The sequence below is a fragment of the Mobula birostris genome, chromosome 16 (assembly GCF_030028105.1).
Source record: "Mobula birostris isolate sMobBir1 chromosome 16, sMobBir1.hap1, whole genome shotgun sequence".
NCBI lineage: Eukaryota > Metazoa > Chordata > Chondrichthyes > Myliobatiformes > Myliobatidae > Mobula > Mobula birostris.
The window spans coordinates 11,329,022-11,351,954 of NC_092385.1; the positions used below are offsets into that span (position 1 = coordinate 11,329,022).

The window sequence follows — 22,933 nt, forward strand, 5'->3', positions numbered from 1 at the left end:
CGTACCATTCCCATGAACTTCCCTCTAGTTTCTTCCACTCATCTCAAAGTTCAAAGTATGTACTGTATATGCCACCATATACCACCTGGAGATTCATTTTATTGCGGGCAATCATAGTAGAACAAAGAAATACAACAAAATCAATGAAAAAATACACACAAACAGACTGACAAATAATCGGCATGCAAAAGAAGACAAGTTGTGCAAATAGAGAAGAACAAATAAAGATAATAATAAATCTACAGACTGCAGTGATAGTAGTTTGGAAGAAGTTTGTTCGTCGTGTGCCATGTTGTATTGACATGGGCGTTCATGGTCTTTCCATGACCATGATTGTTCGTGGCAATTTTTTCTGTCGAAGTGGTTTGCCATTGCCTTCTTCTGGGCAGTGTCTTTACAAGACGGGTGACCCCAGCCATTATCAATACTCTTCAGAGATTGTTTGCCTGAAGTCAGTGGTTGCATAACCAGGACGTGATATGCACCGGCTGCTCATACAACTATCCACCACCTGTTCCCGTGGTTTCCCGTGACCCTGAATCGTGGTGCGGCGGGGAGTGGGGGGCTAAGCAAGTGCTGCGGCTTGCCCCAGAGTGAATTGCAGGCTAGCAGAGGGAAGGAACACCTAACACCTCCTTTGGTAGAGACATATCTCCACCCTTCCACCCACGCAGAGTGGTATATATAGTAATTTTGTGAGTTGCCTGTAAATATTACTGTGAATCACGAGCGCCATCTTGGAGACTTATCTACACAATCAGGGAGATTTACAATGGGCAGTTAACCTACTAACCTACATGCCTTTGGGATGTGGGATGAAATTAGATCACACAGAGGAATCCGTGTGGTGAATGTGAAAAGCAAAAAGAACATCAGTGAGCGGAAGTTCAGTGGGTGATAATACCTTGTTAGTGAGAGAGGTCAGAGGAGAATGATCAGATGGTACAAGCTGACAGGAAGGCGAAAGTAACTCATTTAACTTCATGTTACAGCAGTGGTGTGAAGAACAGCATCTATGAATTCACTACATGTGAAACTTTGAATTGGATGGGCTACAGCAGCAGAAGACAACGAGCATACACACAGTGGCCACTTTGTTAGCTCCAGGTGGTACGTAATCAAATGGCCACTGAGTGTATGTTGTGCAATTTGTGAATTTGTTGCTGGAAAGCTGAAACAAAAGCGGAAAATTCCAGACAAAATATAAGGTGTTGTTGCTCCAGCCTGAGTGTAGCCTCATTGCGGCAGTAGAGGAGACCATGGACAAAGCAGACAGAGCTTACCTGCCCCTACACCTCCTCCCTCACTACATTCAAGGCCCCAAACAGTCCTTCCAGGTGAGGCGATATTTCACCTGTGAGTTATGGGGGTCACCTACTGTATCTAGTGCTCCTGGTGACATAGATTGGGAGGTCCTTTTGCTGAGCACCTACGCTCTGTCTGCTAGAAAAAGCATGATCTCCCAGTGGCCGCCCACTTCAATTCTACTTTCCGTTCACATTCCAACACGTCAGTCCATGGCCTCCTCTACTGCTGTGATGAGGCCACACTCAGCTTGGAGGAGCAACACCTCATATTCCAGCTGGATAACCCCCAACCTGATGGCATGAACATTAATTTCTCGAACTTCCAGTAAAGACCTCCCTTCATGATTGCCCATTCTCATTTCCCTCTCTCTCTCCTTACCTGCCAATCACCTCCCTCTGGTGCTCCTCCCCCTTCCCTTTCTTCTATGACCTTCTACCCTCTCCTATCAGATTCCCACATCTCCAGTCCTTTATCTCTTTCACCAATCAACTTCCCAGCTCTCCGCTCCCAGTTTCACTTATCACCTACTACCTTGTATTTATTCCTCCCCTCCCCCCACCTTCTTATTCTGACCGCATCTTTTCTCCCCAGTCCCAATGAAGGTTATCGGCCCAAAACGTTCACTGTTTATATTCATTTCCATAAATGCTGCCAGGTCTGTTGAGTTCCTCCAGCATTTTGTGTGTGTTGCTTGGAGTTCCAGTATCTGCAGATCTTCTAGTCAATAGGTTGTAGATTCAGTTCAGGGTTGAACTGAGTGAAGTTATTCACAGCAGTTCAGGAGGCTGACAGTTGAAGGTAATAACTGTTCCTGAACTGGTGCTGTGGGACCTAAGGCTTCTGTACCTCCTATCCAAGGTAATGCAACATCTTTGGCAAGATGTATTGACTAACAATGTTGAGAATATAAACACCATTGTTTCCTTCGCTTTAGACCTCATGGCTGCCAATAGATCTGTTATCTTCTTTGGACTCCGTGGTTTCCTGGATTTCCGTTCAATGTTCCTGGATGAGTACCATGACCAGTTGTTCATCGGAGCTAAGGATACCTTGTACTCTCTTCAACTTGACCAGAAAGCAATCAATGCCAAAGAGGTAACTCATTCATTTTGCTTATTTTTCTGACATTGTTGAGGTGTCTTGGGGAATAATTCACTGATGATCATGAGGGCAGAGCTGTGATAATGTTGGTGATGATTGCTGCTGACTCCCAGGGTCCTTTTCAAGAGAGAATTCCCAATTTCTACCTCCTTTCTGTCTCGACGTAGACTGCAACATTAATAAGGAAAGTCAGGATGTTGTTTACACAAGTGGTGGAAGGGGGGAATTCTCACCTCAAAAGAGCTCTACACCCATAGGCAGTCATCTCCAGCACTGCTGAAATCCTTCATCGGGTAAAGTTGCTGAAGGATAGAGAGCAAAGACAAGTTCAAATGGAGATCTGACAGTGTTTGACAGTAAATGATAGGATCAAAGGGCCTTGTTTTTATTCACAGAATTTTTTAAAAGGCTCCTACTTTAGAAATCACCCAGGGGCTGAAGAAGAAATATTCAGAAAAAATTAAATGATATCAAGTATGGGGTCTCTTTGGCATGTTATATTGTGGGTCAAAAGGCAAATTGTGCCAAGAAGAGAGCACCATTCTGGGATTATTCCCATAAAGCGGAGAATGATCAGTTCCTGATTAGGAAAGGTATCAAAGCTTACAGGGAGAAAGCAGGAGAGTGGATTTGAGAGGGATAATAAATCAGCCATGATGGAATGACATAGCAGACTCGATGTGCAGAATGGACTAATTCTCCTCCTATGTCTTATGGTCTTATGCTCTTATCACTGGGGAAACGTGATCCAGAAAGTCGGATTGCATCATGATCTACACAATGGAGATTTAAATATTTTTCTGCATATTTATTTAACAGCTTTAACATAGCAAAAATGCCACAAGCTACTTTGCCAGAAAGATCATAGAAATACTGAACATAAAATACACAGGTAGGTGGGTGGCGGGGTGGAGATACACTTTTACCTCCACTAGCCTGCAGGTCACCCTTGGGGAATGTCTATCACCCACTAAAGCCACCCTCCCCCCAACCATGGTCATGTGAAGCCATGGGAGCAGGTGGTGGATGGTCATATGAGCAGCTGGTGCATATCACAAGTCCTGGTTATTTGGCCACTGATGCCAGGCAGACAATCCCTGAAGAGTATTGATAATGGCTGGGGTCACCTTGCTTGTAAAGACACTGCCCAGAAGAAGGCAATGGCAAACCACTTCTGTAGAAAGTTTTCCATATCAATCATGTTCGTGGATAGACCATGATAGCCCACTTCATTTAGACATGACGCATAAAGATGGTGATGATGACACCTGTAAATATTAGGACAGATGACAGCTTAGTAGATGTAGGTATTAGGGAAGACCTTAAAGGAAGAAAATGAAGCTCAGGGAATTTCAGTGCTTACTGCCTGGGCAATGGAAAAGGCACTTGTGGTGATGGTGCAATTAGGTCAGGGAGATTCCCAAGACCAGCACTTTGTTTGGGTGGGAGGGTGGAACGAGACTTGTTTTTTTTTTGCTTTGTCGCTTGTTATGTGCTATTTCATTGTGTTCTGTAAAGTTCTGCCAAGCATCGTGAACATGCTATGTTGGTGTCAGAATGTGTGGTGACTCTTGTGGGCTGGCCGAGCACATCCCTGGCTGTGTTATTTGCTACTGTAAATGAAGCATTTCACCGTATGTTTCGATGTACATGTGATAAATAAATCTGAAAGACCAGAATTAGAGAAGAGGGAAACTGGAGAATTATAGGAGGTGGAGTTGATCAATCAGAGTATATAACCTTTGTGCCACAATTAGTGACTAACAAGGAAGACTGTGTGCGGGATAAAATTAGAAAATGTTGGAACCACTCAATAGATCAGTATATGTGGAAGAGAAACATAATAAACATTTCAGTTCCAGGAGCCATTGTTAGAACAGCGTGTGGGATGATGTTTTTGTAGTTTTGAAGGAAAGGAGGAGATAAGATCTGAGCAAGAGAAGAATTTGCATTTAACTTACATGTTTGTATACAGGAAGGGCACTGGAAAACACCAAAAAGTGACTCTTCAAAATCTTTGTTACTACAGCCGATGGACTAGTGGGTCATTTATTTGGAATGTAGATGAAGAGAAATTTCTTTAATCAGAGAGTGGTGAATCCATGGAATTAATTGCCACAGGTAGGGTGGAGGCCAAGTCATTGGGTATATTTAAGGCAGAGGTTGATATATTCTTGATTAGTTAGGGCATGAGGGATATGGGGAGAAGGATATTCTTGATTAGTTAGGGCATGAGGGATATGGGGAGAAGGCAGGAGACTGGATCTGAGAGGGAAAATAGATCAACCACGATGAAATGGCATAGCAGTGTCGATGGGCCAAATGGCCTAAATCTGCTTCTGTATCTTATAGTCTTATGGTTTCATAATCTTATCAAAATCATTGTTAAAGACAATGGACTCATCTCACCAGTGTATTCACAAACAGAGGAATGTGAAACAACCTACTAAAGACAGCTCACAAAATGGGCAATATTCACTGAGGAGAATGGTCTCATCAAACAGAGAACTATATGTATCCCATCACTCCTAACAGGTCCCTTGTTGTTTCACCCAGATGGATAGGACCTTTAACAAGAACAATGTAATATGTCACAACAAAAGAGAGCCAGCAAATCATAAACACGAGAAAGTTTGTAGATGCCGGAAATCCAAAGCAACACACACAAAATATTGGAGGAACTCAGCAGGTCAGGCAGCATCCATGGAAATGAGTAAACAGTTGGCATTTTGGGCTGAGACCCTTCTTCAGGACCGGAAAGGAAGTGGGAAAATGTCAGAATAAAAAGGTGGTGGGAGGGGAAGAAGGATATCTAGAAGGTGATAGGTGAAACCACATGGGTAGGAAAGGTAAAGGGTTGGAGAGGAAGGTATCTGATAGGAGAACAGAATGGACCATAGGAGAAAGGGAAAAAGGAGGGGACCCCGATGGAGGTGATAGGCAGGTGAGAAGATGTAAGAGGTCGGAGTGGGGAATAGAAGAAGAAGGAAGGGGGAAGGAAATTCCAGATTAACATGCAGGAGAAACTCAGCAGGTCAGGCAGCATCTATGGAGAGGAATAAACAGTTGACGTTTTAGGCCAACACCCTTCATCAGGGTGAAAGGTGGATGAAACCAGAAGTTGGAGGGAGGGGAAGGAGGACAAGTTGGCAGCAAGGTGAGGGGCAAGGTAGATGGGAGAGGGGGAGAGGTGTATAAACTAAAAAGATGGGAGGTGAGAGGTGGAAAAGATAAAGGGCTGAAGAAGAAGGTATGTGTTAGGAGAAAGAGAAAGGGGAGGGACACCAGAGGGAGATGATAGGCATGTGTCATGAAGCATGTCCTCACCATGGCTCTTGAATTAAGGCTTCAGCTCACAATGTTCTGACTTGGTGACTTACACTGGCAGATTGAGCAACCTGTGGTTGATGACTTTTAATACAGAGATGTGCAAAGTAATATACATTCAGTTGCCACTTTATTAGGTCTACCTGTGCACCTGCTCATTAATGCAAGTATCTAATCAGCCAATCGTGTGGCAGCAACTCAATGCATCAAAGCATGCAGACCTGGTCAAGAGGTTCAGATGTTCAGACCAAACATAAAAATGAGGAAGAAATGTGATCTAAGTGACTTAGACTGTGGAATGATCATTGATGCTAGACGGGGTGGTCAGAGTATCTCCTGAGATTTTCATGCACAACGGTCTCAGAGTTTACAGAGAATGGCACAAAGAGTAAAAAAAAATCCAGTGAGTGGCTGTTATCTGTGTGAAAACGCTTTGTTAATGAGAGAAGTCAGAGGAGAATGGCCAGACTGGTTCAAGCTGACAGGAAGGTGACTGTAATTCAATAACCACATTTCACAACAGTCATGTGCAGAAGAGCACCTCTGAATGCACAACACATCAAACCTTGAAGTTGATGGGCTCCAGAAGAAGAAGACCATGAACATATACTCACTGGCCCCCTCATTAGGTACAGGGGGTAACTAATAAAGCCACTGAGTGTATACCGGGAATGAGAATATGATCGGGCTATATCTAAAAAGTGCACATATCCTACCAGCACATGAGCAGAAACTATTAAAGTTGTAAGAGCAGTTTGAGGGAATGGTTGGTAAAGTGTTTAGGACCATGGTAAGAGGGTAACTATTCACAGCAAAGATGCTGAAGCAGGGAACACATACAGAATGATGGACAAAGTGTACAAGGCAGTCTTTACAATGCAGGGAATGATTTAAGATCTGTAACTTCCTTCGCTGTGGAGATGGTGGAAGGAGAGTCAGCTGAAGTTTTCAAATAGCTGTTGGATAGGCACCTGAGGGAAAATAAGCTGCTGGCTCATGGAAAAAGAGCAAGGGCATTGGAATTGCAAACACGAGGAAATCTGCAGATGCTGGAATTTCAAGCAACACACATAAAAAATGCTGGTGAACACAGCAGGCCAGGCAGCAACTATAGGAATAGGTACAGTCGACATTTCGGCCTGAGACCATTCGTCTTCTGACTCCTGACGAAGGGCCTCGGCCCGAAGCGTCGACTGTACCTCTTCCTATAGATGCTGCCTGGCCTGCTGCGTTCACCAGCAATTTTTATGTGTGTTGCAGGGAATTGGAATGAAGGGATTGCGTTACAAGAGCTAACATTGTCTGGATGGCTGAATGGCCTCCTTGTGTGCTTTCGCTTCTGCTTCTGTCCTCTATATGAGGCGTGTTTGATGGTACTAAGCTTGTACTCTCTGGAGTTTAGAAGAATAGGTGGGTGGAGGGTGGGGGGTCTCATATATTGAAAGGCTTACAGTATATAGTGTGTATGTAAAGAAAATGTTTCCTATAGTGGCGGAATCAAGGACCAGAGGGTACAGTCTCAGAGTAGAGGAAGGTCCCTTTAGAACAGAGATGAGGAGGAATTTCTTCAGCCATAGGGTAGTGAATCTGTGGAATTCATTGCCACATTTGGCTGTAGAAGCCAAGTCATTGGAAAAGGACATCAATGGCTATGGGGTAAAGAAAGGCAAATGAGGTTGAGAGGCAAAGTAAATCTACCATGGTGGAACGGTAGTGCAGACTTGATGGGCTGAATGGCCCAATTCTGCTTCTATGTCTTATGATCTCTGACCCTATTGGAAGCTAGTGAACTGTATCAAATTGCCGGAGAAGAGATGAATGGAATAATCAAGTAAAAACAGTGGCAAAGTTGAAGCAGAAAGAAAGCTTGGAGTGAAATTAGGATCATTTTTCAGGTAGTGAACTTTCCTTGTATTCCTAATCCAGTGAGGAATGTAGGAATTGGAACTCAAGACAGTATAGTTTGTGATGCATCATAAATCAAATCGGTAATATTCTTGTGATTAGAGGAGATGGTGGTATTGGTGTAGGGAGTCCTTGGTGTAGTTTTACTAACAAATGTTAAAAATTAGCCTGACTTATCCAAACATGCAATAGAACGGTATCTATACAGACTCACACACAGCTACCATCAAATGTTTTCAACCATCAACCGGGGACGTCAGGAATGTAAAGAAATACTCTCCACTTCACTGGAAGAGTACAGTCCAACAACCCCAGTGCCATCCAAGGCAAAGCAGGCCACTGTGAGTCAGCAAATCATAAGTATAAAAGTTTCTGCAGATGCTGGAAATCCAGAGAAACACACACAAAATGCCTCAGGTCAGACAGCGTCTCTGGAAACGAATAAACTGTTAACGCTTCGGGCTGAGACCCTTCGTCCTGATGAAGGGCCTTAGCCTGAAACATCGACTGTTTATTCACTTGCATAGATGCAAACTGAGCTGCTGAGTTCTTCCAACATTGTGTGTGTGTGTGTGTGTGTGTGTGTGCGTGTGTGTGTGTAGGTGGGGCCACACTTAAAATACTGGGTATGGTTTTGATTACCCTGTTATAGGAAAGATGTTACTGAACTGGAAGGGGTGCAGAAAGTCTTGCTGAGAAGTTGCGTGGACTTGGGGCTTGAGTTACAGGAAGGGGTGTGTAGGATATGTTGTAATGTGGACAAAGTTACCAGACAGGTGCTGAAGCTAGTGAATATAGAAGTGTTTTATTCAACAAAAATGAGCAGCTGGCATCATATTGAGACACTATTGGCAGGAGAGGCCTCCCGACCCAACATTACATGACACTTTTATGTCCTAAAAGTCAAAGGTAACAGCAGAACAATTCTACAGCTACAATGTACCTACAATAGTTTTACGACTCCTTTGCACCCATACCTCCTTCTTCACACCCACATTCCAGACACTCAAAGTGAATGTCACTCAGCATTGTCTGGTTTCTAATCCGCTCCAGTCCGCTGTTCCAGGAAAACTATTATTCAGGGCTGCATCTTAAATTCAATTTACAATCCATGTTTATGTCCAATGATTGATTGCTGGTGAAGTTAATATTTGTTATATATCCTAACTCCAGAATACACCCTAACAGACTAGGACTTTGTGGTGAACTCCAGGACGTTGATGGTGGAAACTCATAAAACAAAGAGTTTAGAATAATTGCCAGAAAGACAACTAGACTAACTACTAGTAGAGGTCAGTGGCTGAGTATTCTGCAGTGGCTAACACCCCAAAGCCTTTCCATCACTCAGGTCAAAGCAACCAACTTGATTGGTTGATCCACCAGCTTAAACACTTATTCATTCCATTACCAATGCATCTTGCAAAAATACTTTCTATTTGCTCATGAAGACTGTGCTGGCAAATGCAACCAGACCTGTGACCATTATCCTCCACAGATTCCCCTCCAACCAGCACTTATTTTGCTGTAGAAAAGAGTTGGCATTCCATTATCATCATTGGGACTAAACCAGAATCAGGTTTAAGTTGCAAAATGTTTTGTTTCGTGACAGCAGTGCTGTGCAAGACATGAAAAATAGTTTACGTTACAAAGAAAATAGTGAATAGGAATCGGGTTTAATATCACGGTCATATCTCATGAAATTTGTTGTCTTTGCGGCAGCAGTAGAGTGAAATGCCTAATAACAGAGAAAACATCATGAATTATAGTAAGTATTAGGAATATTTAATAGTTAATTTAACTAAGTAGTACAAAAATAAAAATCAAAAAATGTAGTGAGGTAGTGTTCATGAGTTCAATGTCCACTTAGAAATCAGTTGACAGAGGGGAAGAAGCTGTTCCTGAATCATTGAGTATGTGCCTTCAGGCTCCTGTACCTCCTCCCTTATGGTAGTAATAAGAAGGGGACAGGTCCTGGTTGATGAGCATCATTGATGATGGATGCCTTCTCGAGGCACTGACTTCTGATGATGTCCTTGATGGTGGGGAACATGCTGGAACCCTGGAACTCCCTTACCAACAGTTTCTGAGGCAGTGAATTCACCTGGGTTTCAAGAAGGCAGCTCATAACCATCTTCTGAGAGAGTAATCTTGGATGGGCAGTGAATTCTGGGCTTAATAACAATACGCGGATTCTAGAAAAATGAATGCCAAGAAAATAATGACTTAAATCTGGAAATCACGGTTATTGCGGGTATTATGGGCAGCGTTGTCACCCTTCTACTGTTACCAGGAGCTAAACCTATAGAGCTTTTAACTCGACACAAGGAAATTCACTCAAGTGAAAGCAGAGAACAAAGACTGATTGGATCAAGATGATTTTCTTTGCTACTGTGGTTGCTTTAGTAACGCCTTATTCTCCCATTTCATTAACTGTTATTCCTTCAAGCCCTACAAACAGTCCAGTCCAGGCTGAAACTAATTGGAAATTGCCCAGCCTGCCAGAGTAAATAGGCAAGATGCCAGTCCTCATTCAATTCTTTATTGTCTTCTGTCACGATTGGAGAAGTTGGCCCTGTGTCCCTCCCGATATCTTCCTGAGGCGGGGGCTTTGTGTTCCTTCCACCGCAGTGACTTTCCCTTGTCCTGCCTCCAGGAGTCAAACATAAAATGCCTTGCAGCCAAACGCTCTTGTTTATGTTTATTTAATCTCTGCTTGTTGGGATCCCTTCCCAGAAGTGTTGGGCTTCCTTGTTTACCTAGGTTTGTCAACCCATACAGCTTGGCTCTATTAGGAAAAGCCTTTCCTGTCGAAACCAGAGCCATAATCCCCACCATCCAGTGATAAAACAAGCAAATATCATGGATACCACCAAGCCACACTTGTAAGAAAATCTCGAAGGAAAGGGCCTTCTGAAGTAAACTTTCAGCATATCCCAGTGTGTTTCACATCCTTTGCAGACCCCTGGAAACAAAAACACTGTTATAATTCAGGAACGAGAGAAAAACAAGCATCATAAGATCACATAGTGTTTTTAATAATAGTTATTGATTAATGTGGCATAAAACAGGCCACGTCTGAGCTAACAATCAAGCACCCATTTACACTAATCTACCCTCACCAACTATATTCTCCCCGCACTCTAATAGGTAAAGATTAGCTTGATTTGTCAGAAATACATTAAAACAGACTGTACAGTGAAATGGGTTGTTTGCATCAAATCAACTCAGCAAGGATTGAGCTGAGCAGCCCACAAAAATGTCACCGCGCTTTTGGTGCCAACGTAGGGTGGTCATAACTCACTAACCCTAACCTTACATTTTTTTTGGAATATGGGAGGAGACCAGAGCCCCCAGAGGAAACCCGCGCGGTCACAGGGGAAAACGTATAAATTCATTACAGACAGCGGTGGGAATCGAACCCCAGTCCTACAGCCGGCTCTTGTAAAGCATTGCGCTAACCGCTACTCTACTGTGCCACGTCCCCAGATCTCGTCCACTCTACCCAGAATCTACCATTCACCTACACACCAGTGACCAACAAACTCTCCACTCCGCACAGTTTTGATATGTGGGTGGAAAATGGAGCACCCAGAGGAAGCTCATACAGGGATACGTGCAAGCTCGACCATGACAGCACCAAAGGCTGGGATTGAACCTGGAACTGAGATTTGGGGCAGCAGCTCTATTAACTGTGGCAGTGTGCTACCCTGTGTCGTGTTGAGTAAAAGATAAATACTGGCCAAAGCTTGCTCTTCAGTCAGGCCTCAGCTACTGAAAGCATAGTTGGCAACTGACCCCCAAGATGACATTAGAATCTCTGGTGACCCATGAATAAGGCCAAGTAAAAGGTTTCTTAGCATCACCGATCTCCATTTTCAGAAGTGAGATTAGGCTGAGGGAATAATCACTGTTGGTTGTGGAGAAGCCCATAGCAATTGGCCCAATCGGGATGCGGGGTGGTGAGTGATCATGGTTCTCCTGGGTTTAGTCCTCAGCATGCCTATTAATGGGGAGAAGGATAGAGAATGTTGTGTGTGGTGCAGTCTCTGTTGGGTAGAAGATTAGCATACATTAGATTATGCATTTGTTATCGCACAGAATGAGGCTAATTGGCTGACTGAGTTATTATCAGCTCCTATTAGGTTAATGCCCCAATGCAATTCAATCAACCCATCTCTCAATCCCATTCTCCTCCCACTCCCCATTTCTCCATAGTCCCATCATTCTCCCTCTAACACCCATCCAATTAGACATTATTGACTTCCAGTTGACTAGAATATAAAAACAGGGATCTAAAGCTTTATAAGGCTTTGGTCAGACCACATTTGGAGTAATGTGAGCAGTTTTGCATCCTGTATCTAAGAAAGGATATGCTGGCATTGGAGCAGGTCCAGAGGATGTTTATGAGAATGATCACAGGAATGAAAGGGTTAACACATAAGGAACATTTGATGGTTCTGGTCCTGAACCTCACTAGAGACTCAAAGAGGAGGAGAGGGGAATCTTATCGAAACCTACTGAATATTGAAAAGTCTAGTTAGAGTAGACATTAAGAGAATGTTTCCAGTGGAGTGGGCATGGCTTCTGAATAGCATGATATACCTTTAGAACAGAGATGAGGAGGAATTTCTTTAGCCAGAGGATGGTGAATCTGTGGAATTCATTGCCGCAGGTGGCTGTGGAGGCCAAGCCATTGGATATATTTAAAGTATAGGTTGAATGGTTCTTGATTAGTTAAGTCTTTCAGAAATTACAGGAAAAAGACAGGAGAACAGGGTTGAGAGGGAAAATAAATCAGCCATGATGAAGTTGAGCAGCAGACTTGATGGGCCAAATGGCCTACTTCTGCTCCTTTGTCTAATGTTCTTAATTTCCTTTAGAAGACACTGATAGATTTTAGATCAAATATTCCGGCAGAAAGTGAATAACAGGTTATAATTACCCTCAAAGTAAAAGAGTTCCATAATTCTTTGGCAAATCTATGTCCTTGATCTTTGAACCATCCATTGAGCTTCTATTTATTCTGTCTAAAACAGTCATAACCTTCTCCACCTCAAGGAAAGATCCTGAGCCTATGCAACTGAAGTCTCTACTCCTGGGAGTCCATCTAATAATCAACTATCCCTTTTATAATTATAAAGTAATTGACACATGCAGCACAGAAACAGGCCCTTTGGCCCATCTCATCCATGCTGACCAATGCATCCATCTAATTTGGTCCCATTTTCCTCCATTGACCCATCTCTCTTTACACTTATCTTTTCCATCTACCTGTCCAAGTGTCCTTTACATCTTATTTACTTGTGTTAAGCACTTCCTTTGGCACCTCACTCCATACATGTACTACCCACTCAGGTGGAAATTGTGAAAATTGTGAAGGTGTGAAAATTGCCCCTCAGGTTCCCATTAATTAGTAAGTTAAATTTAAAGTTCAAACACTTTCATGCCCATGGCAATCCTGAGAGAGTTGTGAGTTGTGAAGCGACGATGATGTGATGTGCATAGCTGGAAAACGTGGGCATTTCTAGAAGGAACATAGAACAGTACACTACAGTGCTGGCCATTTGGCCCATAATGTTGTACCAACGTTGCAACCTATTCTAAAATCAATCCAGTCCTTATCTCCTACATGGGCCTCCATTTTTGTATCATCCATGTGCCTGTCTAAGAGTTTCTTAAATGTCCCTAAAGCATCTGCTTCTCCCACCAACCCCGGCAGTAAATTCCACAAACCCACCATTCTCTGTGTAAAAGATTTACCTCTGACTTTCTCCCTATACTTTCCTCCAAACATATAAGTCTACTCTTTTATTAGTCACCTCTGCCTGGGAAAAGAATGTTCCCTAATGTTAATCATTTCTGCCCCGGGAAAGAGTCTCTGGCTGTCCACTCAATCTACGCCACTTATCATCTTGTACACCTCCATCAAGTTACCTCATATCCTCCTTCACGCCAAAGAGAAAAGTTCTAGCTGTCAAGACATACTCTGTAATCAAGGTAGCATCCTGGTAAATTCCTCTGCATGAACATTAAAAGAAATAATACACAATTTTTATAAGACAGAACACAAAGTGAATACAAAAAAGTTCATTGTAGTACAAAGTGATGAATATGGTCATAGTATTGCTATAGGGACACAAAAGGGAATCTGGAGGAATTTCCTCTTGTGGAGCTGGAGGAATTCAATGGGTCAGGAGAAGATATACTGGCTGTCTCCCCTCTTTCTTTCCAGTCCTAATGATGGGTCTCAATCCATTGAATATTCATTCCCACCCCCCCCACCCCCTGCCAGAGTCACTCAGTTCCTCCAACTTGTTTGTGTGTTGCTCCTTAATGTTGAAATAGAGATTAGCACTGTTCAGGCTGGTTCTAGAACCAAATAGTTGAAGGGAAGTAGCTGTTCCTGAACCTGCTGGTGGGGAATTTCAATCCTGATGATAGCTGTGAGAAGATGGCCTGGTCCGGTGGGAATTTTTGATTATAGATTTTGCCTTCTTGAAATGTGAATGGAAACGACAGAAGATAGTCTTCTCGAAATAGACCTCTACACTTCGAGAATTTTAGTTTCTTGTTGATCACACACAAGTAGTATTTTTTTATAGAAAGTATCTTAAGTACCATTATCTGATTCACAACCAGTTTATTCTTTTTAGTTACTCAGAGATATAGTGCGGTAACATGACCCAACGAGGTACTCTGAGGCTGTGCCCTCTGATCTTACCCTCCCTCACTACAGGAAACATCATCTCCATGTCCACTCTATCTAGGCCTTTCAAAATTTGAGGGGTTTCAGTGAGATTCCTTCTCATTCTTCTAAGTTCCAGCGGGTACAGACCCAGAGCCATCAAATGCTCCTCTTACGTTAACCCTTTCATTCCTGGGATCACTGAACTGCTGCTGCTAAGTTGACAAATTTCACGTCACATGCCGGTGATAATAAACCTGATTCTGAACTTCCTCCGGATCCCCTCCAATGCCAACACATCCTTCGTTAGATAAGGGGCCCAAAACTGCTCACAAATTTCCAATTCTTGTCTGAACAATGTGTTACGTTCATCACTATTTGAGTGTGCCACCCAGTGGGAGTCGCTTCCACCCTTCAGCTCCTGCACAACTTCTCACTGACTGTATCCCGACTGGAGGAGTCAGGGGTGGGCTGCGTGACTGAGATACTTCATGAGTCAGCCTATTCAGCGGTGAAATTTGCAATGCTTGGTGAAGTAGCAGAATAACTTTTTATTGTGGTCAAAGGTGCTGTTGGTGACTGGGGCCAAATTCCTCCCCAGCTGGGGAATGTTATCACATCCATTGTGCTCAGCAATGGATTACTTCCTTTAGGATATAAGCATGTTTAAGACAGCTAAGTCATGGGAACCACTACATAAAGAGGGGGTAGTGGGGACTGGGTGCTTCCTTTCTGGAAAAATGGCTCATGCAACATATGGCACAGAGGCAGGCTCGCTGAGAGACAGGCACATTCAGGTTTATGGCCCACCCAAGCAAGTACATTGGATGGAGGCACAAGAAACTCCAGACACTGGGACCTGAAGCCACTAGAGGGACTCAGTAGGTTGAGTAGCATCAGTGGGAGAAGTAGATGGTTAAAGTTTCAGATTGAGGGCATCCATCGGAATGTGATAGGACTCTCTAGTGAGGAGGGGTCTGAGTTGTACAGGAATGAGGTGTGATTCCATTGGGATGTGTTGAATTCTGATGGGATGACATGGGAGAACTTAGCCACAGAGTCCAAAGTACAGGTAATCACAGTTGAATTTCCCTTCCACTCCCCCAGCTCTGGTCTGAATATTGAGCCCAGTTTTGGCATTCTCACCTTTTGCTCTGACTGTGCTCAGCTAAGCTTGCATAGACTGGATGTAAGACCTTGAACACAACAGTGTGTTTCCATGTATGGTCCACCCATGGGGCGACATGGCAATGTTGCAATTAGCATAATTGATGACACGGGTTCAATTCCTGCAGCTATCTATCAGGGGTTTGTATGTTCAGCCCAAGACCACAAAGGTTTCCTCTGGGTGCTCTGGTTTCCTCACACATTCCTAAGACTTAAGAGTTAGTAGGTTAATTGGTCATATGGGTATAATTGCGCCCAAGTCAGTTGGGCACGGGCTCATTGCTGGAAGGGCCTGTTACCACAGGTAGATAGATACTTTCCCAAAGGAAATTACAGTGTCACAGTAGCACTACAAGTGCACAGATATACAAATATTAGAAGAGAAGTAAGAAAGAATAAAAATGAAGTTACCTTAAAAATAAGATGTACAAGATTTCCAAGCCAAAGATTTACAAGATTTCCACGTTCACTCTGATAAGACAGTAGTGCAAAAATTACCGTAATATTTTACAGCAATGGGTGCACATTTACACCATCTGGATAAGAAGTGATGGTAGTATTGCACAGAGTGTCCATGATAGCAAGATGTGGTAAACAGAGCTAAACAGAGCTTATTAAACCGAGCTCTGGTAAACAGAGGTTAATAACTTTATTTTACTTTACTTTACTTACTTTATTGTCACCAAACAATTGATACTAGAGTGTACAATCATCACAGCAATATTTGATTCTGCGCTTTGTGCTCCCTGGAGTACAAATCGATAGTAAATATTAAAAATTTTAATTATAAATCATAAATAGAAATTAGAAAAGGGAAAGGAAGGTAGTGCAAAAAAACTGAGAGGCAGGTCTGGATATTTGGAGGGTACGGCCCAGATCCGGGTCAGGATCTGTTCAGCAGTCTTATCACAGTTGGAAAGAAGCTGTTCCCAAATCTGGCCGTACGAGTCTTCAAGCTCCTGAGCCTTCTCCTGGAGGGAAGAGGGACGAAAAGTCTGTTGGCTGGGTGGGTCGTGTCCTTGATTATCCTGGCAGCACTGCTCCGACAGCGTGCGGTGTAAAGTGAGTCCAAGGACGGAAGATTGGTTTGTGCGATGTGCTGGGCTGTGTTCATGATCTTCTGCAGCTTCTTCTGATCTTGGACAGGACAACTTCCATACCAGGTTGTGATGCACCCTAGAAGAATGCTTTCTACAGTGCATCTATAAAAATTAGTGAGCGTTTTAGGGAGCAGGCCAAATCTCTTTAGCTTTCTCAGGAAGTAAAGGTGCTGGTGGACCTTCTCGGCAGTGGACTCTGCTTGGTATCTCCAAATAACAAAAAATAAAAATCCAGGGAGGAAGCTTCCCTACTGATCACAGAACTGTCCGCTTGCTCATCATAGAATTGCCACTTGAACCGCAAGTGGGTAGCAATTGGGGAGATGAGAGTCAGAATCTCTTCCTCCGCTGTGCATATCAAGGCATGAAAACACTGCATGGTATGAAAAGCCACTTATGGTTGGGCTGAAGTTACAACATCTTTCCTCCTTGTAATGAACTGGCCAGATCCACAAAACCAAGGAAAGATACAACTAAGAGTGGGTGGAATGGTAGCGTAGTGGTTAGCGTGTGGCTATTACAGCACTGGCGACCCAGGTTCAATTCCTGACGCTGCCTATAAGCAGTTTGTACGTTCTCCCTGTGAGCAACATGTTCCCTCTAGGTTATGCGGTTTCCTGTCACATTCCAAAGGTGTATAGATTAGTGGGTTAATTGGTCGCGTAGGTGTAATTGGGCAGGCTCGTTGCACTGGGTGGGCCTGTTACCGTGCTTTATCTCTAAACAAAAACATTCTGTCCACTGAGACCATTCTAGCAATCCCGCTAGTCCCATTTGAGATTGCAGATCAGCTTTATTTGTCACATATACATTGAAACATTATAAAATGCAGTGAAACGTATCATCTGCATCTCTAGTTGTGCTGGGGGCAGACCACAAAGGTTGCCATGCATCCAATGCCAACGTAACACGTTCATGACTTTTAACCCTCACCCTGACCCATACGTCTTTGGAATGTGAGAGGAAACTGGAGCATCTGGAGGAAACTCACTCCGGTTTCCTTCTACACTCCAAAGCCATAAAGGTTAGAGTTAATAAGTTGTGGGCATGCAAAGTTGGTACTAGAGGCATGGTGACATTTGCTGGTTGCCCCCAGCATATCCTTGGAACATGTTGGTCACGGACATTGTTGTTGCGTGGGCAAAGTCACCGGAGAGACGTCGCTGGTAGATATGAAGTAGTCCCTTTCTTCAACAAAATGAGTCACAGCAGGTACCATGTTGAGACTCTTTCAGAGGAAAAGGCCTGCTCAACTCAATATTACATGATGTTTAATATGCTAAAGATCAAAGAACAATTCTATATTGACAATGTATCTACAGTGCTTCCCTTTGAATTACGTATAACTTTCACAGTTACTTTTTCACACCCACACTACAGACACCCCCAAATGAATTTTAAATCAACAGTGACTGGTCTTCCAACTAACTATGGTTCACGGGTCTTAGGAACCCATTGTCCAGAGCTGCATTTTAAATTTAATCTACAGCCCATATTCACATCTGAAGATTCGTGGCCGAAGTTAGATGCTGAAGTTAATGTTTTGCTGTACACCAGAATATGCTCTAACAGGCATATACAGTGCATTTCACAGTATATTTCAATGTTCCAATATACATATGACAGGCAAAGCTAATCTCTCCTAATTCCTTAAAAATATCCTTTCCATACCCTGTCCAAAACATTCACATCACTCTTAAAATATAGTGCCAGGCACTTTTAACTGAGTCCTGCAACAGGATATACTGTGCCTCCATCTCCTGCTCCTACGTGGGATGGACTCCTTTTTGTGGACTGGGGCAGAACCAATAACAACATGCACAAGTCTGAAAAACAATGATTCAGTAATTCAGAGTAACACACGGCCAAAATGCTGGAGGAACTCAGCAGGTCAAGCAGCATCTGTGGAGAGGAATAAAGAGTTGAGGTTTTGGGGTCAAGACCCTTCATCAGATCTTGGCCCAAAACATCGACTCTTTATTCCCATCCATAGATGCTGACTTGGGTGGTGGGATGGAGCTATGTCTCTCTCAAAGGAGATGTAAGGCACTCTTTCCTTCTGCTAGCCTGCAGGTCACCAGCACCTGCTTAGTCCCCCTCCTCCCTCGAGCAGGGTCACGTGAAGCCATTGGGAGCAGGTGGTGGATGGTCGTATGAGCAGCTGGTGCGTGTCACTGACACCAGGCAGGCAATCCCTGAAGAATCTTGATAACGACTGGGATCACGCTTCTTGCAAAGATACTGCCCAGAAGAAGGTCATGGCAACCCACTTCTGGAGAAAAGAAATTGCCAGAACAATCATGGTCATGGAAAGAGCATGATTGCTCATGTCATATGATACAGCACATAACAAATGAACGAAATGTGTCCGACTTGCTGAGTTCATAGAAAATCTACAATACAGGCCCTTCGGCCCACAAAGCTGTGCCGAACATGTCCTTACCTTAGAAATTACCTAGGATTACCCATAGCCCTCTATTTTTCTGAGCTCCATGTATCTGTCCAGGAGTCTCTTAAAAGACCCTATTGTATCTGCCTCCACCACCGTTGCCGGCAGCCCATTCCACACACTCACCACTCTCTGTGTAAAAAACTTACCCCTGACATCTCCTCTGTATCTCCTCTTCCAAGCACCTTAAAACTGTGCCGTCTCATGCTAGCCATTTCAGCCCTGGGAAAAAGCCTTTGACTATCCACATGATCAATACCTCTCATCATCTTGTACACCTCTATCAGGTCACCTCTCATCCTCAGTCGCTCCAAGGAAAAAGGGCCAAGTTCACTCAACCTATTCTCATAAGGCATGCTCCCTGATGCAGGCAACATCCTTGTAAATCTAAACACGAGGAATTCTGCAGATGCTGGAAATTCAAGCAACACACATCAAAGTTGCTGGTGAACGCAGCAGGCCAGGCAGCATTTCTAGGAAGAGGTACAGTCAACGTTTGGGGCCGAGACCCTTCGTCAGGACTAACTGAAAGAAGAGCTAGTAAGAGATTTGAAAGTGGGAGGGGGAGGGGGAGATCCAAAATGATAGCAGACAGGAGGGGGAGGGTTGGAGCCAAGAGCTGGAAAGTTGACGAAGGGTCTCAGCCCGAAACGTCGACTGTACCTCTTCCTAGAGATGCTGCCTGGCCTGCTGCGTTCACCAGCAACTTTGATGTGTGATCCTTGTAAATCTCCTCTGCACCCTTTCTATGTTTTCTACATCCTTCCTGTAGCTCCTCCGGTATTTTGTGTATTTACTCTGGATTTTCAGCATCTACAAAATCTCTTGTGTTTATGATTCTGTGATTCAGTTCCACTGTTAAAGCATCTGCCTGTGACCTCTCAGGAATTGCGATCGACAGTGACATAAGTTTAGCATAAAGGCACCCAGGGAGGTCTGTTGTCCTGGCATGAACCACCTGATTTATGTGAAGGAGATCCTCCCAGATGGGAAAGTGGAGGGAGGAAAGAGGTGGAGGAGCATAGTTTTGGAAAGCATGTCATCCTTTGTACTGATTACTTGTGGTGCTTTGCGTGCTGAGTTGCAATAAAGATCTTCTAATTAAGATTCCATCATTTGGAAGCATTTTGCTCAGAGCTGTTGAAAGGAATGTAACTGCAGCTACACGCAGCCAAAACAGATTGTCAGCTTGCAGATAATGGAAACCTCCTCGTGGATGTGTGATATGGAGAGCTGCTGGAGCAGACGCGTGGAAACAATGTTTCTGCAGACAACTTTCCTGTTGCTGGTTTCTCTTGCTCACTTGCACAAGTCCCGTACACTTGCTTCACTACATCCCACCTAACTCCACTCTATCCCATTTCTCCCACACTCACACTCCTTCAAAGTTCAAAATTCAAAAGCAAATTTATTGTCAAACTACATATATTGCACCGTGTTCTACCCTGAGAGTCATTTTCTTCCAGGCATTTACAGTAGAACAAAGGAATACAATAGAATTGTCACTTCAAGTGGATATAGCTCAAGTGTGGAGCGAGAGACACTGAAGTGGGTTCATTGTTCACAGACTTTAATGTGAACAAAGTTAGAGGGAAAAGAAAACAATAAACACTAGGCCAAACAGGGCTATTAATTAAAACTCTCAAATGGAAAACGAAGCCAACACTGCGGCTGATAGCAATAACCAAATATAAAATGAATACTGCTAGTCTTCAGAGTCATTTGACTCGACAGTCCAATTTCTCAGGCAAGGCTGAATGCAAGCAGGTAGCAAAACATTGCTGTGCTTTACTCAAATCTCGACATTGCTATGATGAAAAGAATGTAGTTAAATACCATCACAATGAAATAATAATTAGCTGACATGCATATTCATACTTTATACTTTATGCTTTACTTTATTGTCGCCAAACAATTGATACTAGAGCGTACAATCATCACAGCGATATTTGATTCTGCGCTTCACACTCCCTGGAGTACAAACCTATCGTAAATAGTAAAAATTTAAATTATTAATCATAAATAGAAAATAGAAAAGGGAAAGTAAGACAGTGCAAAAAAAAACCAAGAGGCAGGTCCGGATATTTGGAGGGTACGGCCCAGATTCGGGACAGGATCTGTTCAGCAGTCTTATCACAGTTGGAAAGAAGCTGTTCCCAAATCTGGTCGTAGGAGTCTTCAAGTTCCTGAGCCTTCTCCCGGATGGAAGAGGGACGAAAAGTGTGTTGGCTGGGTGGGTCGTGTCCTTGATTATCCTGGCAGCACTGCTCCAACAGCGTGCGGTGTAAAGTGAGTCCAAGGACAGAATATTGGTTTGTGTGATGTGCTGGGCTGTGTTCACGATCTTCTGCAGCTTCTTCCGGTTTTGAACAGGACAACTTCCATACCAGGTTGTGATGCACCCTACAAGAATGCTTTCTACGGTGCATCTATAAAAATTAGTGAGGGTTTCAGGGGACAGACCAAATTTCTTTAGCTTTCTCAGGAAGTAAAGGCGCTGGTGGGCCTTCTTGGCAGTGGACTCTGCTTAGTTGGACCAAGTCAGGTCATTTGTGATATTGACTCCGAGGAACATAAAGCTTTTGACCTGTTCCACTCGTGCGCCACCGATGTAAATGGGGTCGTGCTGAATCCGTGGTTGTGACTAGAATCAAAGGAAAAACTAAATACAAAGACTGACAAGTAATCAGTGTGCAAAAGAAGACAAATTGGACAAATAGAGAAAAAACAATATATTAATAAGTAACTAAATGATACAGGAGTATGAGTTGTTGAGATGTTGAGAGTGAGTCCATAGTTTGAGGAATCAGTTCAGTGTTGAGGTAAGTGAAGTTATCCATGATGATTCAGGAGCCTGGTAATAACTGTTCCTGAATAGTGTGACCTCATGTGTCGCCCAAGTGACACTGTGTCTCCAAGGGGCATTGAAGAAACCAAACTCTACTCTGGGAGATTTACAAGGGTCTGTTATTAATCTGAAGGCACTGCAGCCTGAGGCAATCAGTTGAGTGAAATTTAATTAAGTGCGTGAAAATCCCAAACAGAAATAACCTTAAAGTTGAAAGGAAACTGATGTAGCAGGAACACTGCCACTACTCCAACTCCTCTTCTTTTACCAATTAGTTGAGTCAATGTTTGCCTTGGCTTTGAGTGCCCAGCTCTGGAAGACACGGATGTTACACAGTGAAAGATGGGTCACTGGAGCTTAGGATTCACAAGAGTACAATGTCCAGGATTTTCAGAACATCCCACAGTTTTTATTTCGGAAGAGATGTCAGTGAAACCGTCTGCTCAAGGAGAGCTGACAGTTTTTCATTCTCCTTTGTCAGAGGCTGACAGATGGGCAGAACCAGTGGCTTTGCAAGGGCTATCCACCATCCCTGGATCATAGAATTAGAATTAGTCCGTTGTGCTCTTTGGGAGGTTTTGATGTTATTTAGTGAAACCTCTGATCGCCTCATCAAGCTTGACTAAGATGATCTGAGATGCAAGGTGCGCTGTGCTGTATGGGGCCTTTGACTGCTTGTGATGACCCTGCAGGCTGTCTTCCAGTCTCTACTGCCCTGCAACTTGAGGAGATTTTCCTCCCTGTGTCTGGAGGGAGGGAAAGAATATATATAAAAATTAAATGCAGTGCAAAAAGAGAGCAAACATTGTGATACAGCGTTCATGGACCATTTAGAAATCTGATGGCAGAAGGGAAGAAGCTATTCCTAAAACATTGAGTGTGTGTGTCTTCGAGTTCCTGTATGTCCTTCATGATGGTAGAGGTTAGAGGAGGGCTTGTCCTCGGTGGTGAGGGTCCTTAATGATGGATGCCATCTTTACTTTTACTTTACTTTATACGCTGAGGCACCACCTTTTGAAGATGATCCAGATGAGAGGGGGAGG

At 43.5% G+C, this 22,933-nt stretch overlaps 1 protein-coding gene across 2 annotated transcripts in view; it reads left to right on the forward strand.

Moving 5' to 3' along the window:
• Nucleotides 1-22,933, forward strand: part of LOC140210982 (semaphorin-3G-like) — a 229,440-nt gene that overhangs the window by 113,360 nt on the left and 93,147 nt on the right. For both annotated transcript variants that reach the window (XM_072280298.1, XM_072280299.1), the window contains exon 2: nucleotides 2,243-2,403. In XM_072280298.1, the coding sequence (XP_072136399.1) occupies nucleotides 2,243-2,403 (161 nt within the window). The remainder of the gene's footprint in view (nucleotides 1-2,242; nucleotides 2,404-22,933) is intronic.